This window comes from Lasioglossum baleicum, chromosome 3 (assembly GCF_051020765.1).
Source record: "Lasioglossum baleicum chromosome 3, iyLasBale1, whole genome shotgun sequence".
Classification (NCBI taxonomy): Eukaryota; Metazoa; Arthropoda; class Insecta; order Hymenoptera; family Halictidae; genus Lasioglossum; species Lasioglossum baleicum.
In genome coordinates, this window is record NC_134931.1 from 14,233,942 (window position 1) to 14,253,564 (window position 19,623).

At 40.3% G+C, this 19,623-nt stretch overlaps 3 protein-coding genes across 5 annotated transcripts in view; 2 read left to right on the forward strand and 1 right to left on the reverse strand.

Annotated features, from left to right (window-relative positions):
- LOC143221816 (alkaline phosphatase 4) lies at window positions 1-11,767 on the forward strand. The gene is made up of 8 exons (XM_076447395.1): window positions 1-136; window positions 919-1,024; window positions 1,234-1,454; window positions 1,562-1,754; window positions 3,204-3,370; window positions 3,785-4,096; window positions 5,847-6,279; window positions 8,601-11,767. Exons 2-8 carry the CDS (start codon window positions 943-945, stop codon window positions 8,813-8,815), a joined length of 1,623 nt encoding a protein of 540 aa, XP_076303510.1. The 5' UTR covers window positions 1-136; window positions 919-942; the 3' UTR covers window positions 8,816-11,767.
- The window catches only part of LOC143221817 (uncharacterized), a 16,323-nt gene continuing 8,375 nt past the window's right edge, over window positions 11,676-19,623 (reverse strand). The window contains exons 1-4 of one of the 2 annotated variants that reach the window (XM_076447397.1): window positions 14,727-14,758; window positions 14,375-14,464; window positions 13,453-13,686; window positions 11,676-13,366 (exon numbers count right to left, since the gene is read on the reverse strand). In XM_076447397.1, the coding sequence (XP_076303512.1) occupies window positions 11,776-13,341 (1,566 nt within the window). In that variant the 5' untranslated portion in view covers window positions 13,342-13,366; window positions 13,453-13,686; window positions 14,375-14,464; window positions 14,727-14,758 and the 3' untranslated portion in view covers window positions 11,676-11,775. Of the gene's footprint in view, window positions 13,367-13,452; window positions 14,465-14,726; window positions 14,759-19,623 lie in introns of those variants that run through there. The other variant, XM_076447396.1, reaches the window with a different exon arrangement.
- LOC143221832 (solute carrier family 41 member 1-like) overlaps window positions 18,134-19,623 on the forward strand; it is a 2,225-nt gene continuing 735 nt past the window's right edge. For both annotated transcript variants that reach the window (XM_076447428.1, XM_076447427.1), the window contains exons 1-2: window positions 18,134-18,822; window positions 19,107-19,565. In XM_076447428.1, coding sequence (XP_076303543.1) covers window positions 19,152-19,565 — 414 coding nt within the window. In that variant the 5' untranslated portion in view covers window positions 18,134-18,822; window positions 19,107-19,151. The remainder of the gene's footprint in view (window positions 18,823-19,106; window positions 19,566-19,623) is intronic.

The following is a 19,623-nucleotide window of genomic DNA, read 5'->3' on the forward strand; positions in this document are numbered from 1 at the left end:
GTGCTGGCTCGTTCTCCTCGAATCGCCGTGCATTCAAGCAAATACGCTTCTCGAAGAATGGTCCGCCCCGAGACACGTGCCTGACGACGTTCTGCACCGTAACATCCACGGACCGATCTCAAACCACGAACGAAAGGTACGCGACGAACCAATTTTCGGAGATTTTGAATTCTCGCTGCTGGACGCAGCAGGTTTGCAGCGTTTCGTGCGTGATCGCTCACTCAGGATTGCTCCATTAGGATTAGGGTATACCGTACGTTCTGCACTGCACACGGTGTCAGGCCAAATTCGTTGATTCGCCGACTGACCCGAATATCTCCCTTTCGAGAGAGTCGCCTGGTTTCTCGTCGACCCCTTCTCGTCCGGTCGTTCGTTCGTTCGTACGGCCGTGCAACCACCGCGCCGTGTCGCGTCGGTGATTAGTTTGCGGGTTTTATGTACTTGTTTATGGCAAAAGTGAGTAGATGACGTTTGAAACAGTGAAGGCACTGGAACAATTTAAAAACACTGTCACATCGTTTTCGGTCTATTGAACGCGTTAACCCTACTGTGTAGTCAACCGGGTACCCATTTACTGTATTTCCTTCAACAAAATTTCTCTGAATGTCCATTCATTTGACTCGCTAATATATTAATTGATAGCGTTAGAATGAGAATTCGTGCAAACATGTTAAATACAGAAAGGTTTTAAATAATCTATACATTTTGATCGACTATACATAAGGCTTAAGAAAGAAACTAAATTTCAATTTCACTCCAGTTTGTCACGATTCAGGTAGAAATGTTTATTTTCGAAAAAGATCCGCTGCCTAACGATCACAGTGTCGACGAGAACGACTGAAACGATACGAAATCGATGGGAAACCGTCGTCCACAAGTTTCGCACGGGACTGGATCAGATCGATTTATCTTTTGCAGACTTTGGAGACAAGCGTTGGCAAAATGAATCGACTGGTAATCGTGTGTGTCCTGATGGGACTTCTCGGATCCAGCGCACTCCCTCGAGACGCGACCACTTACGAAGGTTTGTCGTTACTTTCGATCTCGGCCGTCGACGGTCTCGTCTCTCGAAGCCTCGCGAATAGACCTCCGTTTTTGAGATCATGGACGATTTCGCGAATCGTCTTCTACGAAATAAGCAGAGATAAATTCGGTTCGAAATTCGTTTCGCGCCGCGCCGTTCGATCGCTTCGAGACATCGAACGAGCGACCGATAATTCCATCTTGCCGCAGAAATGTCCTTCTGGCTGAAGTCGGGACAGAAGAATCTTCAAGACAATCTGGCTATTCGACAGAACGTGAGACGCGCGAAGAACGTACTGATATTCATCGGCGATGGAATGGGAATATCTACGATCACGGCCGGTCGTATATTCAAAGGTCAAACGATGGGAACGACTGGCGAAGAATACAAATTGGTTTTCGAAAATTTCCCTAACACGGGTTTCGCCAAGGTACGTGCCGTGATAACGCGATACCGTGATACCGCGTCGACACGCCGAATTGCTTTATACCCGATAAACTTAAACAAACATACACGAAAGGTCCTCTCTGTTTCTAGACGTACAACACGGACAAACAAGTGCCGGACTCGGCTGGAACAGCTACCGCGATATTCTCCGGTGTGAAGTGTCGTTACGCCATGATCGGTTTGGATAGCAAAGCGAAGTACAATCATTGCGACCCTGCGATCAACGAAGCGAGCAAAGTGACGACGGTCGCGGATTGGGCGCAAAAGACAGGCATGGACACCGGTAAGTGGTTTCTGTCCCCTCGATCAGCGAATCCGACAGATCGTGCGAACAATAGCGCTCGTTTATCGGGTAACGCGGGTACACGGGTACGCGAGTACGATCACAGATGGTCACGATCGTTCGAAAAGAAGATGAAGTCGTTGGAAATTCGATTGCCCTTGACCTCGGCCGAGAATAGGTCGAAACACGAGGTACTCTTAGATAAAAGGTGCATACGCGTCCGACACGTGTTTCTACCGTTACCGATCCGTGTCTCGTTTGTCGACTCGCGACTCGCGACCCGCGACTCGCAACTAGAGTCGCTCCACCACTCGTCGCTTGTCACGCCCCACACCGTGCCCCACCGCGCCGCTGTCCACCGGGCCAGCTCATGGTCAACTACCGGTGTTTAAACGTTAAACATCAGTATCGAATAGACCTTGTCGAAACGAGCGCGAAAACGACACGTCGGAGAAGGTCACGAGTCGACCTTCCGTTTTATATAGGGCGTAACGCTCGTAACGTTCCTAGAGCAATGACTGAATCTCTGTGGTTGTCAGGAAGAACGCCGCGTGTCACATACTTTTACTTTCGAGATATCGCCGGTTAAAGTTTTGATCACTAATGCTTTGGACATACATAGGACATCGGTTAACACTAACCTTACCGACTATCAAAAGTAACTGACGTGTATAGTATTATAAACATAACGAGATTAAATTGATTTATATTTTGTGCGATTTTTACTATGATATATAGACTATGGATCCTTATGCATTTATGAAGAAATCGGTCGGGTGAAATATAAAACAGTAATAGATTCAGAAAATTCAAGAATGTTGTAATGTTGCTTTTAATGTAACTAAGTCGTTAAGGGATGAAATCAATGTTTATGTTATTCCTGCTTCCCACAGTCAATGTAAAACATTTTTATTTTGCATACAGATCCGCAGTCTAAAAAATAATATTCCATAAATTCCCCAGAGAAAACACCTTTACAATTTCAATAATTGTCAAATAAAAGATCTCTAATCCCGTAGTAGGTTTAGTGTTAAATTGCATTATTTTTTTCAGCCTCGAATTTATTTTCATGATTTTTTTTCTGGTAAAGACGTAAATCCTAAAGTGTACCCCACGAGAGAGTAACACTGCGGAAAGACCAGTTTTCGTTCGTCTTTGCGCATCTTCGACCTAATATGTTCAAGAAAGTGGGGAGTGGGTAGTGGAGTGAGAGATATGATAGACTCGCTGCGCCCCCACCATTTTCTAAGCTGCGCGAAGCGGGGTTAATCTCTCGTGGGATGTATCTTATACTGTAAACTGTAAAGCTCAATGAACGCATAAACTCAAATTTTTCGTAATTGTGACATGCGGCGTATTTCCAGGCAGCAACAGATGTTACGCTCGCCTGAACGTTTTCTTCGTCGTTCAAACAGCTTTCCACAGGCAAAATGATTCGATTGGTTTCAGGGTTCGTTACCACCACCCGTATCACGCACGCCACACCCGCCTCGTTGTACGCGCATACCAACAACCGCGACTGGGAGTGCGACACCGAGATCCCGGAACAGTACAAGCAATGCGTCAAGGATATAGCAAGGCAACTCGTCGAAGACGAGCCTGGCAGTAACTTCCAGGTAATTCCGCTCCTAGCTTCTTACAAGGGAAGTTACCCAATCGTAACACGCCGATTTTAATGCAATTTTCGTATGGCATAAAACTAATAAAATATTTGACACGTGTTTCTTTGTAGCTGCTGACATTCGTGTTAAGGGGGTGAAAATAGCTCTCCGAGAGTATTAGGCCCAGACGAAAATTTTAAACTAAAATTTGCACGCCTTTGAATGACGAATCTTTTAGTATAAACTGATTTTTTCTATGTGCTCCGTTATTCTCTCGTCACAGTTCCACCATAAACAGTCGCATGTAATTATCACATTGGTTTGCTCCTGCCGCGATGTTTACCTCGTTGCTATCTACCTTATTCGTTATTGTAACCGTAACCAACAAGTACTTGCCGGTTGTATTAATCGTCGTTGTCATCTTCGCAGGTGATGATGGGCGGCGGGGCGCAACATATGGGCATGGACATGATGCCGCAGGACCCGGACACGTGCTCCCGAGGAGACGGTCAAAATTTATCGGAGGTTTGGTCCCGGAACAATCCCGACGGTGCGGTGGTGACCAACGCCGAACAACTCATGTCCCTCGACCTCGCGAACACGTCCAAGATTCTCGGAGTTTTCGCCTCCAGTCATCTTCCTTATCACGCTGTCAGGCCGGCTCAAGTGCCTACTCTAGCCAACATGACCACACAGGCCATTAAGCTGCTCCGAAAGAACAAAAACGGTTTTCTGTTGATGGTAAGTACTGGATATCAACGATACAGTACACTCCCATATAATACGATCAAAAAACTGTTTAAGAAGACTGCATATTTATCGATTTTTTTATGTAACAGTAAATTTACATGTACAAAAACTGTTTAAAGAAACTGCGCATTTACTGACACAAGAAATATATAGACAGTCCCGTTCATAAATTACCGGGAACTTATCTTCAACAAAATGGTAATTAGAGAATACAGGCTTCCAGCTTGATTTAATTGTTTTACTTGTTATTATTGAATTCAACATTAATTACATACATATATACTATTTGAATAAATGTTGAAATTGAAAAACAACTACCCGACTTAAATTTTAAAAATTATAAAATGTAAGAATAACAATTAAAATTTAGAAGATGTAGGATGTTTTGGTCAGATTTGATTTACGTGTTCTCTACATTCGAAAAAGTTAGCAAGTACCATTTTTATTTCGTAATATAGGTCCTGTAATAACAAAAAATTTGAATTAGTGTCCGGTTACTTATGGACGGGAGTGTATGTATACTGTATACTGTATATATCATATATGTATACAGTACTTTTAAACGATTTTGTACGTACGTCGAAACAGAAAGAAACGTACCACGGGGAAATGTAATTTTATCAGGTTAGATAAACAAAAATAATTTTTCAAGAGTTTTAACATAAAATTCAGATTTTGTGAAGCTATTTGAAATTCCAAAATCATTGTTTAGTTTAATATTTTAATTGTATTAACGAGAATAATTCTAACCTATAGTTGGACATATATTAACACCCATCTACGCTAGTACCTGGACAGACGTAAAGCCTATACCGAGACAAATTGAATTTATATATAATTATATCGATAACATCGAACTTTAGTAAATCTTTAATGATTTACATTTCAAAATATTATTATATTAAATTCTACCCTGTTTAATTTTCATTTTTTTTGTTGTAAAGCAATCATTTCAGGAGATAATACTTCTTTCTCCATATTTTCTAATTGAGTGTATAATTTCGCTTTCTCTTCTTTAATTTCATCTTTATTTTTATTAATTGCTTTAGACCTTATTTTTTTAGATTTATCATTGATTTTTAACCGAACATCTTTAATTTGTTGTGTAATTGTCTTATCTCTCCCTTTTTACAAGTTAATAGACGACTAATTATACGTACATTTAGTTAAATGATTTGCCATTTAAATGTAAAAACAACGAATTGATAATGGACGCAAACACGTGTCCGGTTTAAGGCATATACACATCGAGAATAAGCTTATAGTTGGACAGTTACTGCCATCGCGTCCAAGTATGGAGTACTGATATTTCAAAACAGTTCTAAACTTGGACATCTAATATTTGAATTAATAATTATTGTTTAAGTTACGGATGATTGCCAATTTATTTTAAAATATCAATATTATTGTGCGTGACAATTATTTTTTGCCTAAGGGCTTAAATTATATCTTTTTTTCTAATAAAAGTTCAAACTATAAATGCAGGTGATTTATATTTTGTATACTGTTTTCAGATAAACTTTGAATTTATTTTTAAATTTCAATTGATGTCGTAAACAAATCATATTCACATCTACTTGTAGCTAAGAGAGAGGCCTCAGAATATATGAAATAATTATTTAATCTCTTATAATTGTTGGTTTTACTATAAAAATTCAATTGTTCAGATATCGGCATCATTTTGGCTTGTCCACACTTGGAGCATTTTACCTTATTCCTTGTCTTTGTCGATGCTTTACAGGTAGAAAGCGGCAAAATAGATATAGCTCATCACCAGAACTACGCGAAATTGGCGTTGACGGAAGTTTCGGAACTGGAGGAAGCTATACTGGCCGCCTTCCAACAAGTCAATCTAGACGAAACCTTGGTAATCGTAACCGCTGATCATTCCCACTCGTTCACAATGAATGGTTACCCGAATAGGGGAAACGATATTCTTGGGTTTGCCAACGATCCAAACAAGGTGAAAGAATTGCAAACCTACGAAACGCTCACTTATGCGAACGGGCCGGGTTACTTTTATCATCGACGTAACGATAGCAAAAACGTCAACGAAACGTGGAGAAACCTGGATCAGGACAAGACGCGTAACCAACCTTTCTACCCCCATATGGCCGCCATGTACGCAAAGACCGAAACACACGGGGGCGAAGACGTCGGAGTTTACGCAGTGGGTGAGTAAAGGTCAAAATTACTAGAAGTTAGTCTCCCACTTGTTGAATTAAATAATTTAAACTGTCGTTCTGAGTTCTGCTAAGTTTGTGCTAGATTGTGCAGATTGTGCAGATTGTGTAGATTACATATTCTAAAAAAATAATAAATAAAGAAGTTATGATAAATAATAGTTGTGGACATGCAATTAACGTTTAAGTTAATTGCACAGTTGCAATTCATTGCCTAGCACAACTCAACTCAACTGCCAGTTTCTCCAGCACAACGACATTAACATTAACCCTTTGCACTACGAATTATTTTTCAATTTTGTTGCCAACAACTCCCTACGATTTGAAGTGTTTCGTTTGAAATTTACTTCGAAGGACAGTTCCTCTCGACTGACTTAAACAATTTTGTTTACTAATTATATGAAATGTACCTCTCAAACTTTGTTGTAATTTATATTTGTGGAACTTATGTTTGTTTTAACTAAGAAATAAGACAATTAAATCAATAAAGGAAGAACCAAACACATATAAGAACCCGTTTTATCTACATTTTTCTTTGTCTGATGTCGTATCACATTCGAAAAAAATGTGCGAAGAGTTAAGGGCACTTCAACTCTTCTATTAGGCCCTTTTCGCTTGCATAATATACGTAACTGGACCTTCTGATCATCCGACAAAGACAATATTACATATCTAACTAAGTTGTGCTACCCTTGTCCTTTTAAATGAGAACATACATTAACCCTTATTAACCCTTTGCACTCCTTTGTTGAAAGGAAGATGTAAATGAAACGTGTTTTTATATTTATTTGGTTCTTTTTTATTTATGCAAGTCGTATTTTTTAGTTAAAAACAAATATAAGTTCCACAACGTTTGAGAGCTATATTTAGGGTAATTTCGGGATAGATGCACCACATTTTGTTTTCTGTTTATAAAAATTTTATGAAAAAAAATTGAAAGTGTAGACAGGCATAGTTGAATTGTTCATTTAAATCTCTTTAATAAAATATAACGTTAAAAATGAGTAAAACTTTTATATTAATATACTGTTTAAAAAAGATCGAAAAAGTGCATCTCTCTCTAGGGCCTGGAGTTAGACACAATTGTTGATAGACGCACTTCTTTATTTATGGCCTCTTCTCCCTACTTCTATTCTTTTTTTTCCTCTACCACACATGTTACATAAATTCGTATACATTGTATATGTTTCATGGAGCCATTTGAGGCATTCGGAACAACAAATCCAATCTTCTTTATATATAGATGTGGTTGAATAATAATCTTCTAAGCATTCGATACAATGATTATCAGAATCTTCAGGACTCTTTATGATCTCAGCTCTAATTTATCGCTTTGTAATTAATTGAAAAAGAGATGCTCCTGACGAAAACGACTGCTCTTAGTATACTTACATAAATTACTGGTGCGTTTATCCCTAAATTGAGGGAGAGCCGGTACCTAAATTATATCCCACGAGAGAGTAACCCCGCGGAAAGACCAGTTTTCTAATTGGTTCAAGAAAGTGGGGAGTAGATACAGGAGTGAGACATGATAGGGGCTCGCTGCGCCCCCACCGTTTCTAAGCTGCGTGATACGGGGTTATATACTTTATACAAAAACAAGAATCAGTACAAAAAAATTTTGTCGAAACACGATGAATGTCAAAAATCGCAAAGGAAAAACCATTGTCACTATTTAAATCGATACTTATTGTTAAAACCATACAATAAGAACGTAATAACACATTTGCACTTACTACTTACAAAAATATTTCGTCAGGAGTTCGGAGCACCAAGAAGTTTTTATGTAAATGATGTGATACACGTGTTCTTCGAAACGAGGTCATTTGAATAGATTACAACGATGTAAATGTCACGCGAAAAACAGTTTAAAATCGTCCTGTATGCCACAATAAAAACTGGTGCATCTCGCCCAATGGTGCATCTATCCCGAAATTCCTCTAATATAATTAGTATACAAAATTGTTGAAAATGAGTCAAGGGAGTAGCAGTCAAGGGAGTGTCATTCGAAGTAAATTTCAAATGAAACACTTAAAATAGTAGGGAGCAGTCGGTGACAAAATTGAAGAATAATTCGGAGTGGTTTTTCGACTTACGCGGAAAGCGCTGGAACCTATTAACCGCGTAAGTCGAGGACTTACTATCTATCTATTTTCCATTAAAGTAGTAGTTGCATCGAATAAAAATTTATTTACGCTAGAATCATATATAAAGTTCCATGTAACCAGTTATGTAGAAAATGGAGTGCGAGTAACCCAAGGCTGTTGTGTCGTTTATTCGACATTCGTGATTTTCTTTCATTTTGATTGCAGGTCCGTACTCTCACCTGATTCGCGGTACCTTCGAACAGAATTACATCGCGCACGTGGTAGCGTACGCGGCTTGCTTCAACAATTGGCCATCTCACTGCGATGACACGTACCATCGTTACTTTTACGAAATAACCAGCTCAGCAACCACGCTTCGACATTCCCTTATTTTATCCCTGTTGCCGTTCGTGGTCCTCTCGATCCTTGCCAAGTTTTGATCGTTCGACGACAACAACCTCCACTCTCGCTCTCGTTTCTTCATTTCTTCCCGTTCCGTACGTTCCTCCCATTTTTCGATACCTTCCGTGACATTCGTTCTTCGCACGTTCTATTATTAGTTTGCCACTTATACGGCCACGCTGCCGAGATGGGGAACGCGTTCGTATTCGTGTCCGCGTTCGCGTTTCGTCATTTCGTACGCAAATCATCCGACGCAAAGTGCTCCCTCAAGCAAGCGCACCGTCGATCTATTTCGCTGTAAATAATTCACGCTCCTCGTCTTGGCCGCTGGTACGACGCTCGATCCAATCCGATCCGATCCGATTCGAGCTATTTTATTGTATTAATCTTTGTACAAAGCCTAGAGATCGCGTGCGTGCCTACACGCCGATATACAGGCTGAGTCCTGTAACATGACGACTTCAAATCACTTCTAAATTATTTGTTGTACGAACCAGTTTTTCAAACAAACGTTGCATGGTCTCCAGGTACATAATCTGTTCTCTCTTACTTTGCTTTTTTATCGAGATATGAGTGTCACCTTCAGTTTTTAAAATAAGGCTCAGAATTAATAATTGCCGAGATATTCTCAAACTTATTTCATTGTTTAAACATTAAGAATGAGGTTTGTCGCGAATCATCAATGCCATATGATGTGGCCATATCTAGTGTTCCTTCTCGAGAATTCCTTCTCGAGTAATTTTATATTTGGTTATTTCTCATTTCTCGAGAAATTACAGTATTTCAAAGGAGAAAAAATGTCGAAGGAGAAATTTGCACTGTTCAATAAGATAAATATAATGGCAAAATAAAAAAATTTTTTGGAAATCATATTTCGAAATTTCAAGGTCGTCGTTATTTTTATTTAAAGGAGGTCATATAATTATTCTATATTCCCATTCTCAGAAAAAAGAGATAAATCCAACGATGTGCCATGTTCCATAGTTAAGGTGAATTTCAAAATTTTCAAAATTTTCAATTTAAGTGTGCCACGTCATCCTTTTATCCGATCGATCTCAATACTTTGCACAAATTTTTTTCTCATCTAAAGGAACAATCTATCTCGATAAAAATTTTTCTCCAAGTATAGCTTAGGTCCATCCTAATGTAAATATTGGACAGGAATAAACATTGTGTTAATGTTTTTTGCGCTTTCGATAAATATCATCAACGATATTCCAAATATCATAAGTTTTACAATATTTTTTTATTTTATTAAAAATTCTCGAGAAATATAGTCTTATTTCTCATTTCTCGAGAAATGAAAAATGTTGAGGAATCAGGAACACTAGCCATATCTATGCGAGAACGTATTATTAGTACGTGTGTCGCAATAACTGCACCAGCAAAAGTTCTTCGTTCAATCATAATAGACCAGAGTTCAAGCATTGCTTGAAGTAGTCTTACAAATATTTTAGGAACTATTCATTTTAAGTCTTAGTTGATGTAACACTTTGTTATGGAGAATTTGGTACTTTATTCGAATTCGAGAACAATATTGGGCATATCTCGATAAAAAAGCAAAGTAATCAAAATAGATCATCTGAAAATCATGCAAAATTTGTTTGAAAAACTTCTTCGTACTACAAATAATTTAGGAGTTGTTTGAAGTCGTCACGTTAGGAGACTCACCCCGTATACTTTAAACAACCAACGATTATACGGATAAAATTGTTCGAGTCAAACTCGTCGCATACGATGTCGACTCGGGAATATTCGCGTATGATAATCAATGTACATAAATAGAGTCCGCGAATTTCACAGTATTCGGTGGCGTAACGACACGCGCATCTTTACGAGCGCCAACAACCCCGATCTTTAATTCGTTGCTTTGCGATTTCTATTATTTATCTGACGCGTCGATCCAATCGATCGTCGACAACATTCGGTTGCGCAACGTATTCGTTGTTCGTCTACTCGTTTGCTCGTTGCAGCCTAGGAGATTAAACGCGCGCTCGTTAAATAAAATTTTAAGTTGTCCGACAGTCGGAGAAAACTGTAAAAACATAGTTCCTTCTAATGCGGAACGTCCAAGCCGATTATCGTGTTTTCCTCTCTCGTACGACGCGAGATCTATGTACCGCGTTCTCATCTGTGATATATGTATATATGTATACGAAATTCGATTCTACGTGATTCGAGTTCGGTGCTAACCAAAACCCGTGCAACAAGCCTCGTTGCTGTCCTCTATTCGCGACGCGTCGAGGGCGTTTCCTTGTCGAGAATCTCCGGCGCGACGCATAGTGAGGCAAAATGATGAATCGGCTGCGGATCTTTATGCATTTATGAGAAGAAATTGGTTGGGTGAAATGCAAAACAGTGAAAGATTAGAAAAATTTAGAAATTAAGGGGTGAAATCAATTTTTATTTTATTCCTGTTTCCCACAATAAATGCAGAACGTTCTCATTTTGCATAAAGATCCGCAGTTCAGCGATGAATTTTGTGTCAAAATCAATAGAGCGATGATTTCTTTTAGATTAAAGCTAAAATATTTCAGAATATGGTTGTAGACAAATTTTACGACAAGATTTGAAATAATGTATAGCATGTCAAGAGAAAAATCTAACCGAAACATGGTGTTGGATGAATCACAAGTTTTCTTGTAATTCTGCAAGTTTAACGCAGATTTTCAAAGTTAAAAAACGTTCCTCATAATCTCATTTCACAATCTCCCTATCTAATTTCTATCGAAAGTTCTTTGATTTTGACACAAAATTCGTCAGTTTGCCCCACTGTACGACGTTGCGACTAATACGACGATCGCGATTCTTCGTTACACGCGTCGCATCGACCGCCGTCGTCGAAAAGTCTACAAGTCTACATGAACGATCCGCCAACAGCGCAGCGGATACGGGAAGCACGCCGTTCCATGTAGGTTCTAGGATAGAGCATTCCGCAGAGTGTTTGTAAATGCACGGTAATAAAAAAAAAGGTTTATTTAACAATGAAACAGCGAATCTACGATGATGGCGATCTACCTTCGACTACAGCGACGTAATAATTCTTATATATAAGCGGATTCGTGTGGTCGCTGACGAAATTTCGGTCTGGTTTCACCGACGCGAAGGGATTCCGTCGCGGTTCCAAGATAACATCGACGTCCCGATCGATAGACTTCATTCGATCGATCTCCCAAAAGATCTCTTGCTCCGTGTACGAGGTGACGACGACGGGCGTTCGCATTTTCGAAAATTCCCGTATCGTTTCCGGCCACGTATCTGTCCCGGCGAAACCAGTCTTCCTGTAGAGGCCAGGATTGAACGCGCAGATGATATCGGGCCTTTCCGCATCTGCTCGCGACCCTGATCGCGTCATCTCGTGATACAGCCTGCCCGGCCGGAAACGAACGACGACGGCCCTGTCGGCGGCCTTGCACTCGGAGCAGAGTTTCACCCGCGACAAGAGATGCACCGGCACGCCGTTCGGCAACTGCAATTCCGGGCCGACCAGCGTCACCCGGAGCCTCTTCAACTTCGGCAACAAATGAAGAAACATCCTCTCCCAAACGTGCAAGTTCACGCCCTCGAACTGGAATTCCGCTCCAAGCACGTGCACCTCTAGCTCCGACTTGTCCCGCCATTCGGGCCGGGAAATTTCCATCGCGTACAAAGTGGTCAAGGGAATCGTACACAAATGGGACAGCATCGAATACGTGTAACCGTCCATTTCACGGTAGTACAAACAATTTCCGTATACGCGATGCATCAGCTCGTCGAAACCAATATCCGAGACTCGTTCTCGGTTCTCGTTAGCCACGAACTCGCGTCGCTTGCGCCTCGGAATCTTCGGCTCGACGCAACCGTGCTTGTGCTGCAGGGACAAACATCTCCGCAACACCCGAAACTCTTTGCACCATTTCTCGTGTTCCTCGCGGTGGTTCGGACAGTAACACTCCATCCCGCAAGCCGCGCAACAGACTAGGTTCTCGCCGAAGCTGTGACAAACTCTACACACACGAGGATACAGAACGATCTCTCTCTCCCAGAGCTGCAACGGTCTGCCGCTTCTCGACTCTAGAATCGCCAGCAACCGCAGCCTGTAGACCCGATACTGTTCGGGGTCCAGATGGTCCTCGGAATCGACGGACACGGTCGACGAGATCGACGCTCGAATTTCCGCCAAAGCTTCGCACAGATCATGGTGCACCTTCCACCCTTGGTCTCGATGCGCCGACGAACAGTACGACACCATTCGACAACGTTCGCACAACACTTCGGATCTGTCCAAGCAAACCGCGCAGAGGCTCGACACGAACACGAATCGAGGTTTTACGGTCAACTCCAAACTCTCGATTTCCTTGTCGCTCTCGTCGAGGTCGTCCGGCAAGTTTCGTCGAACCAGAGGACAGCTTAGGCGCGAGAATACGTCGATCGGATCTTTGGCTTCGCGATCGTCTATCTTCTGGCAGAACGCTTCGTCCTGGCTGATCTCGTTCCCGTTTTCGTTGCGACAAATTCTTCGCGCATCGCTGCCTTTGGACTTGGACGACCGGTAACTTTTGCTTCCGGATTTCTTGCGGCCCATGGTTCTCGTTCCTGGCCGATCAGCCCTGAAAACCGCTCTTACCAGGTGAAAATCAAGAAACAGCGGTAATTCTGATATAACAATAAGCAACTATTTTAGAATGATTCTTACCTTGTCGGATACTGCGGACGAAATGAGTGAATATAGGTAACGAAAGACACGATGCGGATCCGCCGAGGCTCCTCGTACCATCCGCACGATCCGTTCGACCAGCAGCGATATTCGTTCGCGTCTATTGCGAATCTATTGTCGGGGAGTAGCACTCCCCTGGTTTGCGGGCACTATGCCCATTGCCCGGTCCAAGGTATTTCAATCTATGCGCCCCAAGTGTATAGCCCCATGTTCCTTAACCATAGAACGGGTTTTTAGTGTGTCGATCTGCCGCGCTGCTTCGTACGTTTCGCGATATCGAATCGATTACGGGGGTTGACTCGTTTTTTCAGGATTGCAAGGACGCGGGATGTTTTCACTAATCAAAAGCGCTAGATGAAAGATCAATCTGGGCCGCTATATCGTCCTCAAAAGCCCTATTTTTACGTTTACGAGGCGTAATTTGCATTATTCGGAAGCATACAGCTGCGCATGTAGCTATCTTCATAAAGCTGCGACACTAACAGTAAATAAACGTAAGTAAACGTAAAAATAGGACTTTTAAGGGCGATTGCGGCCTAGATTGATCTTTTATCTAGCGCTTTTGACTACTGAAAAAAACCCCATCTTTGAGGTCGAGTAATGAGCAATCCTGGAAACGATTCTACCCCCTTGACACTTAAACCTACCACTGCCGGGCAAATGACCGATTTTCTATTTTTCATTTTACAATTATTGAAGCCATGAAGTAGCTTACATTGGAAATTGATTCGATAAGTTTCCTTGATCAAGCACACATTGTGTTAAAAATTCCAGAAAATCTAAATAAATAGAGCCGTGTAATTTTTGTAAGGTAAAACATTTTAATTTCTTCTAGTGCTCGGTAGGTTTAGTATTGATCGATCAATTCGAATAGAAACAACTCGTACCATCGTAGGCATACTTTTTCCCCGAACGGCAAGGTCCGTGGTGAAGATCTTTATTCACGTTCATTGGAGAAGATTGAATTCGATTGTTGCTGCACGGATCGTTCCTGCAAAGTATAAATATAAAGACATAAATACAGGTAAGCGAGTCGCCAAGCTCATCTTCGTAATTAACATGAGTATAGATAGACTGCATGCACCTACGTAAATTAAATCTACATGTTTTTTACCAACGATACCTCGAACACGTCATAAATCGAAGGACAAAAACATTTGTGCAATTGTAATTATCGACTAACAATTGGAAGTCGATAAGCGGCGATAAGATTAGAAACAATGGAATATCTCGAAAAAAACTCGAAAATTCACCTTCGACGGCACGGAGTCTCGTGATCCAAGGTCAACCGCGTTGTCGATCGAAAAATTTGAGATGGATCGCCGCGTTGCGTTCCCATGGATAACAATTCGCCGCCGATTTCGATCGAAGCGTTATTTGAACGCGAAACTCATGCGTCCACTCTATGGCCCTTGTCCGAGGATTAACGTGATTTATCACGGTGATCGCAGAATCACGATTACAGTCGTGATTTTAACTTCATTCACGCCGTGATCGTGACTTTCTAATCCAGAGTAAATTTGCTCCCTGTCATCCTAATTTTTCACCTATATATTAAATTAGTTCCTTGTTTAAACACGTCAATTAGCTTACATGAAAATATCTGCATATAACGTAAGTTTACTTTATTCTATGATAAAAACAAAAAATATTCAAGTTTCCTTTCCGTACCTTATTTCAGCATTTTAAAAAGTAAAATATTAATTCTTCGATCTCTCTGCCTCTCGATTTCGAAATCGTAATATTTATTTAAATGCATAGTACAAAAGTGCAGACGATTTCTTTTGTGTTTATGCATGTATATTTTATAGAAAATAGTTAGCAATTATTAGGGGTGAGCCTCGGATCGGAATTTGATAACTCGGGTCTAGTCGGGTCGGTAACCAGAAAATTTATATCGTTCGAAGACCCGAATGTCATAGATTTTCGGGTTTCCGACCCGACCCGATTTCGACTTCGGATACTCGAAAATTCCGGGTACCCGCGAGTCACGAATTTGCGGGTTGCGACCCGGAACACTTTCATAATTATAGACACACATGTTATTTGGAAACGTTCTGGGACTATTAAAAACTATAAACACTTTTGGCTAGCTAAATCGATGGAAAGGGCCGACAAGATTCTTCTAAACACACTTAGGTTTCTATAGAAGAACCACTGCAGAGATCTTTGCTTGCCCCTCCCTTCTTGTCTCACAATCAGTTCGGATAAGAATTCTTGACCTGCCTCATCACATTGACCGTTTTCTAAATATATCCTGTTGGTAAGGTAACGAGTAACGCGAAAAAATAAAAATGGGGCATCCATGGTCCATGATCTCGAGCCATATCGTATACGGATTTCTTTGTTAGATGATAAGTGATAACGTATGTGTACATAGTGTGTTTCGCGAACTCTGTCCACTTGAATATCTTGGTTATTTCAAACAATACGAGAAAATGTTACTTACAGAAGTTGTAGGGTTTAAGAAACTACACATAATATATGGTATAAATGGCATTCTTGCAAGTGGAGGTGTACAGGAGACATGGAGGTCACTTTTGTTTTTTTTATGGAATGTCCAATTTTTTATGCTCGATTTCGATAGATTGACGTATTCTGAGTATAAACGTACCAAGGTGTATTTCTCTTAAAACTTACCGTCGCTGAGATATTTCACTGTTTTCATTCTATTACTTTCATTACGTCAAACTTAATTCAAATACGTTTCATAATCATAATGAAAGTAATAGATGAAAACAGTTAAATATCTCAGCAGCGGTACAGCTAGCAGCATAACTGATTACATTTTAATTCTGAATAACTTTTTTATAAAAGGACCAAACGACATCAATTTCTCCGTAAGGCTAGAAGAATTAGTTTAGTAAATGACGTCTAATACATATGTTGAAAAAATGCATTTGGTCAGAATTGTGAAAAAACAATAGTAAAAATTGATTTCTGCAACTTTTTTAGCTGGGCCAATAAAGAAAATTTAAAAGATGTGGTTCTTGATAAGATAACTTAATAACTTAAAAAGTTGTCGAATTACAAAACGTTTCGAATAAAACTTACTTGTTTTCTCATAGAATAAGTTGGTGTAATAAAAAAATTATGTTTCTATTTAGAAAAGTGAACTTGACCTTAAAATTGATGACCTTCACCACGTCAAATAAAATATTTAAAAAATGCACCATTCTATAGTGCTTTGAAAACCATACAAATTTCATTGAAAGTATTTTTTCTAAATACGATGGATAAAGAGATATTCCGTGCAATAGAAATTTTGGGACGCCCTGTATATGTATACAGGGTGAGTCCGAAGAAACAGAACACCTAAATATCTCCGTTATTTTTCGTTGTACAAAAAAACTTCTTAGGACAAAGTTACACTGTTTGAAGGGCCACATGTAACGGTGTAAGGGAAAAATTTTCAAGGTCATTTTTTTACAAGATTTCAAGGTTATCGATATTTTTTTAAATGGAATGAGGTATTTTTTATACATCAATCGATGCAGCTGGACATTCGTTATAAGAAAGTACTAACCTATGTATGTCGAGAAGTTAGTGGTTCACGAGATATTTCGATTTAAATAACTCTAAAACACCATTCCTGTTGTACTAAAACGTTACATAAGTCTATAAATAGTCCATGGGTTTTGCCTGGGAAGCATCGTTGCACAAGTAAACGCTAACGTCTTAGTACGACAGGAATGGTGTTTTAGAGTTATTTAAATCGAAATATCTCGTGAACTACTAACTTTTCGACATACATAGGTTAGTACTTTTTTATAACGAATGTCCAACTGCATCGATTGATGTACTAAAAAATACCTCATTCCATTTAAAAAATATCGATGACTTTAAAATCTTGTAAAAAAATGATATTGAAAATTTTTTCTCTTACACCGTTACATGTGGCTCTTCAAACAGTGTAACATTGTCCTAACAAGTTTTTCTGTACAACAAAAAGTAACAGAGATATTCAGGTATTCTGTTTCTTCGTACTCACCTTGTATACATATAGTTTATACGAGTGTACAAAGCACATCTTTTCAATTTTCGTTGTTGGCCAAGCTAAAAAAGTTGTAAAAATGAATATTTACTATTGTTTTTCACAATCTCGACCAAATGCATTTTTTCAACATATTTATTAGACTCATTTACTAAACTATAATACTCTAGCCTTACAGAGAAATTGAAGTCGTCTGCGGACCATTAATAAAAAAGTTATTCTGATTTAAAGTGTGTGCGATATCAGTAGACTGTGGATCTTTATGCATGCATTTATATATGGCTCCAGAAAAATGTGCAGAAAATGGTAGAATATAAAATTGGTCAGAGTTTAGTACGCTTTTTATTTATTTCGGATCTACAAAGGACACTGCCACTAAAAACAAGAGTTTATTTAACTCCACTTTCTTAAAATTCGTCAAAAAAAAATTGCAAATTGCATAAATATCCGCAGTCTAGTGATCAGTTATGCTCCTAACTGTAAGTTTTAGGACAAATACATTTAGTCTATTGCAAGGAGATTGTTGCAAAAAAAGTAGAAAAACAAATTCTCCCGAAAAGACGTTTTCGTCCCCTTTTTCATCGACCGGAAACGCCATCCCGCGGTGAAGAAACGAACAAATACGTCAGTTCGAGCCGCGAGCGCGCCACCAAACACGAAACGTTCCAAGTTCCAACTACACATATTTACAAAAGTACGTGGTCGCGGTCGGTCGAGCGTAGTTTCGAGGTTATGTGGTTCGTGTTGTCGAAACGTGTAGTGTATTCTTGTCTTCTACCGTTCTCGCGTTACGATATTTTCTCGTGGTAGGTACCGCCGCGAGAAATCGTTTCATGAGCTGTATTCGGTGTAAGAATATATTGATCGTTCCTTCAATACTTTTCCTTATCCTGCTGTAAACGACACGTACCGTAACCTCAAAGGTTTGCGCGCGGTCCGTCGGGTCGGGCTGTTTCACGAGACGGCAAGGTCTGTCTTGATTGAAAACGCGATTTTCTGAAATCGTGCGGACAGTTTTCACACGACAGTAATTTGGTTTCAGAAGAAACCGATCGTCGAACGCGTTTCTTTCGTTTGAACGATCAACACCGTTCCATCGGTACCCGGAGTCATGTTGCGATCGACGTACCGGTAATATCGAAACATTTCCTCCCATTCGTTACGGTCGCTCCGAACCGCGTACATATATAAATAGTGCGATACGCGATTCGGCGCGATCATGTTCTTCGAAATCGATTCGGATATTTTGTACATAAATATAAGACCGGCATAGGCATCGACTCGTTGCCACGACCGAATACAATAAAAAAAGGGAGGAATGACAATTGACAAGGTGTCGGAATACAATGTGCCACGTAGGTAAATCTGTCATGTGTATCCGCAAGATTGCGTTTCATTCGCCGCTCGGTTTCTGTACACGTTATTAGACTGTCAGCGTTAGAGGAAGATCTGAAAAGAATGGATGTCGATTCTCGATCGTGTGCTCGATCGAATCGATGTTGCGCTTCGAAACGAAATCGGTGCGGAGGATTTCGCAGTAAGCAACCAGTCGACGAAAATAACGTTCGAATCGAGGGTGACTGATTCCGCGAAAGGTCAAACGAGTATAGTAGTCGCATCGGTTTCTTTTTCGTTACAGTGATTCGCAGTCGGTCGCGCGGGTACGAAACATAATTCGACAAGAATGAGTCATGCGATAACCGGAAGGCGTAATAAAAACGAATCAGCAGAAATTCGACGGAGAAGAGGAAGAAGAAGTTTGTCGGGAAAGGTCTACGGCGGAGGTGAAATGGTGAAATCGAACAGCGACGAGACGATGATCGGATCGGCTATGGTCGGCCTTACCATGGAAACGGAAGTAGAATCCGACGAGGAGGTGGAGACCGACGAAGAGGATACGCGGTGTCTTATACCGGATCGGTCGCAGATCGTTCACCAGTGCGTTGGCAACGATAAACAAAAACCTACCGGTAGGAACGATCGAACGAGAGACGTCGAGGATGAGACCGTTTGGTCTATTTCTATACAAATGTTTATACCCTTTCTGTTGGCCGGTTTCGGTATGGTAGTTGCCAGTTTGTTATTAGATATTGTACAGGTGCGTGAACTCGACGGACACGATTCGACAGGATGTCCGGAACTTTTGAATTTTTGTT

Excerpts from the sequence above, each read along its gene's own strand:
- LOC143221816 (XM_076447395.1), top strand. The coding sequence starts at position 943 with ATGAATCGACTGGTAATCGTGTGTGTCCTGATGGGACTTCTCGGATCC. Across the intron at positions 1,455-1,561 it reads CTAACACGGGTTTCGCCAAG|ACGTACAACACGGACAAACA; the intron begins GTACGTGCCGTG and ends CTCTGTTTCTAG. Across the intron at positions 6,280-8,600 it reads CGTCGGAGTTTACGCAGTGG|GTCCGTACTCTCACCTGATT; the intron begins GTGAGTAAAGGT and ends TTTTGATTGCAG.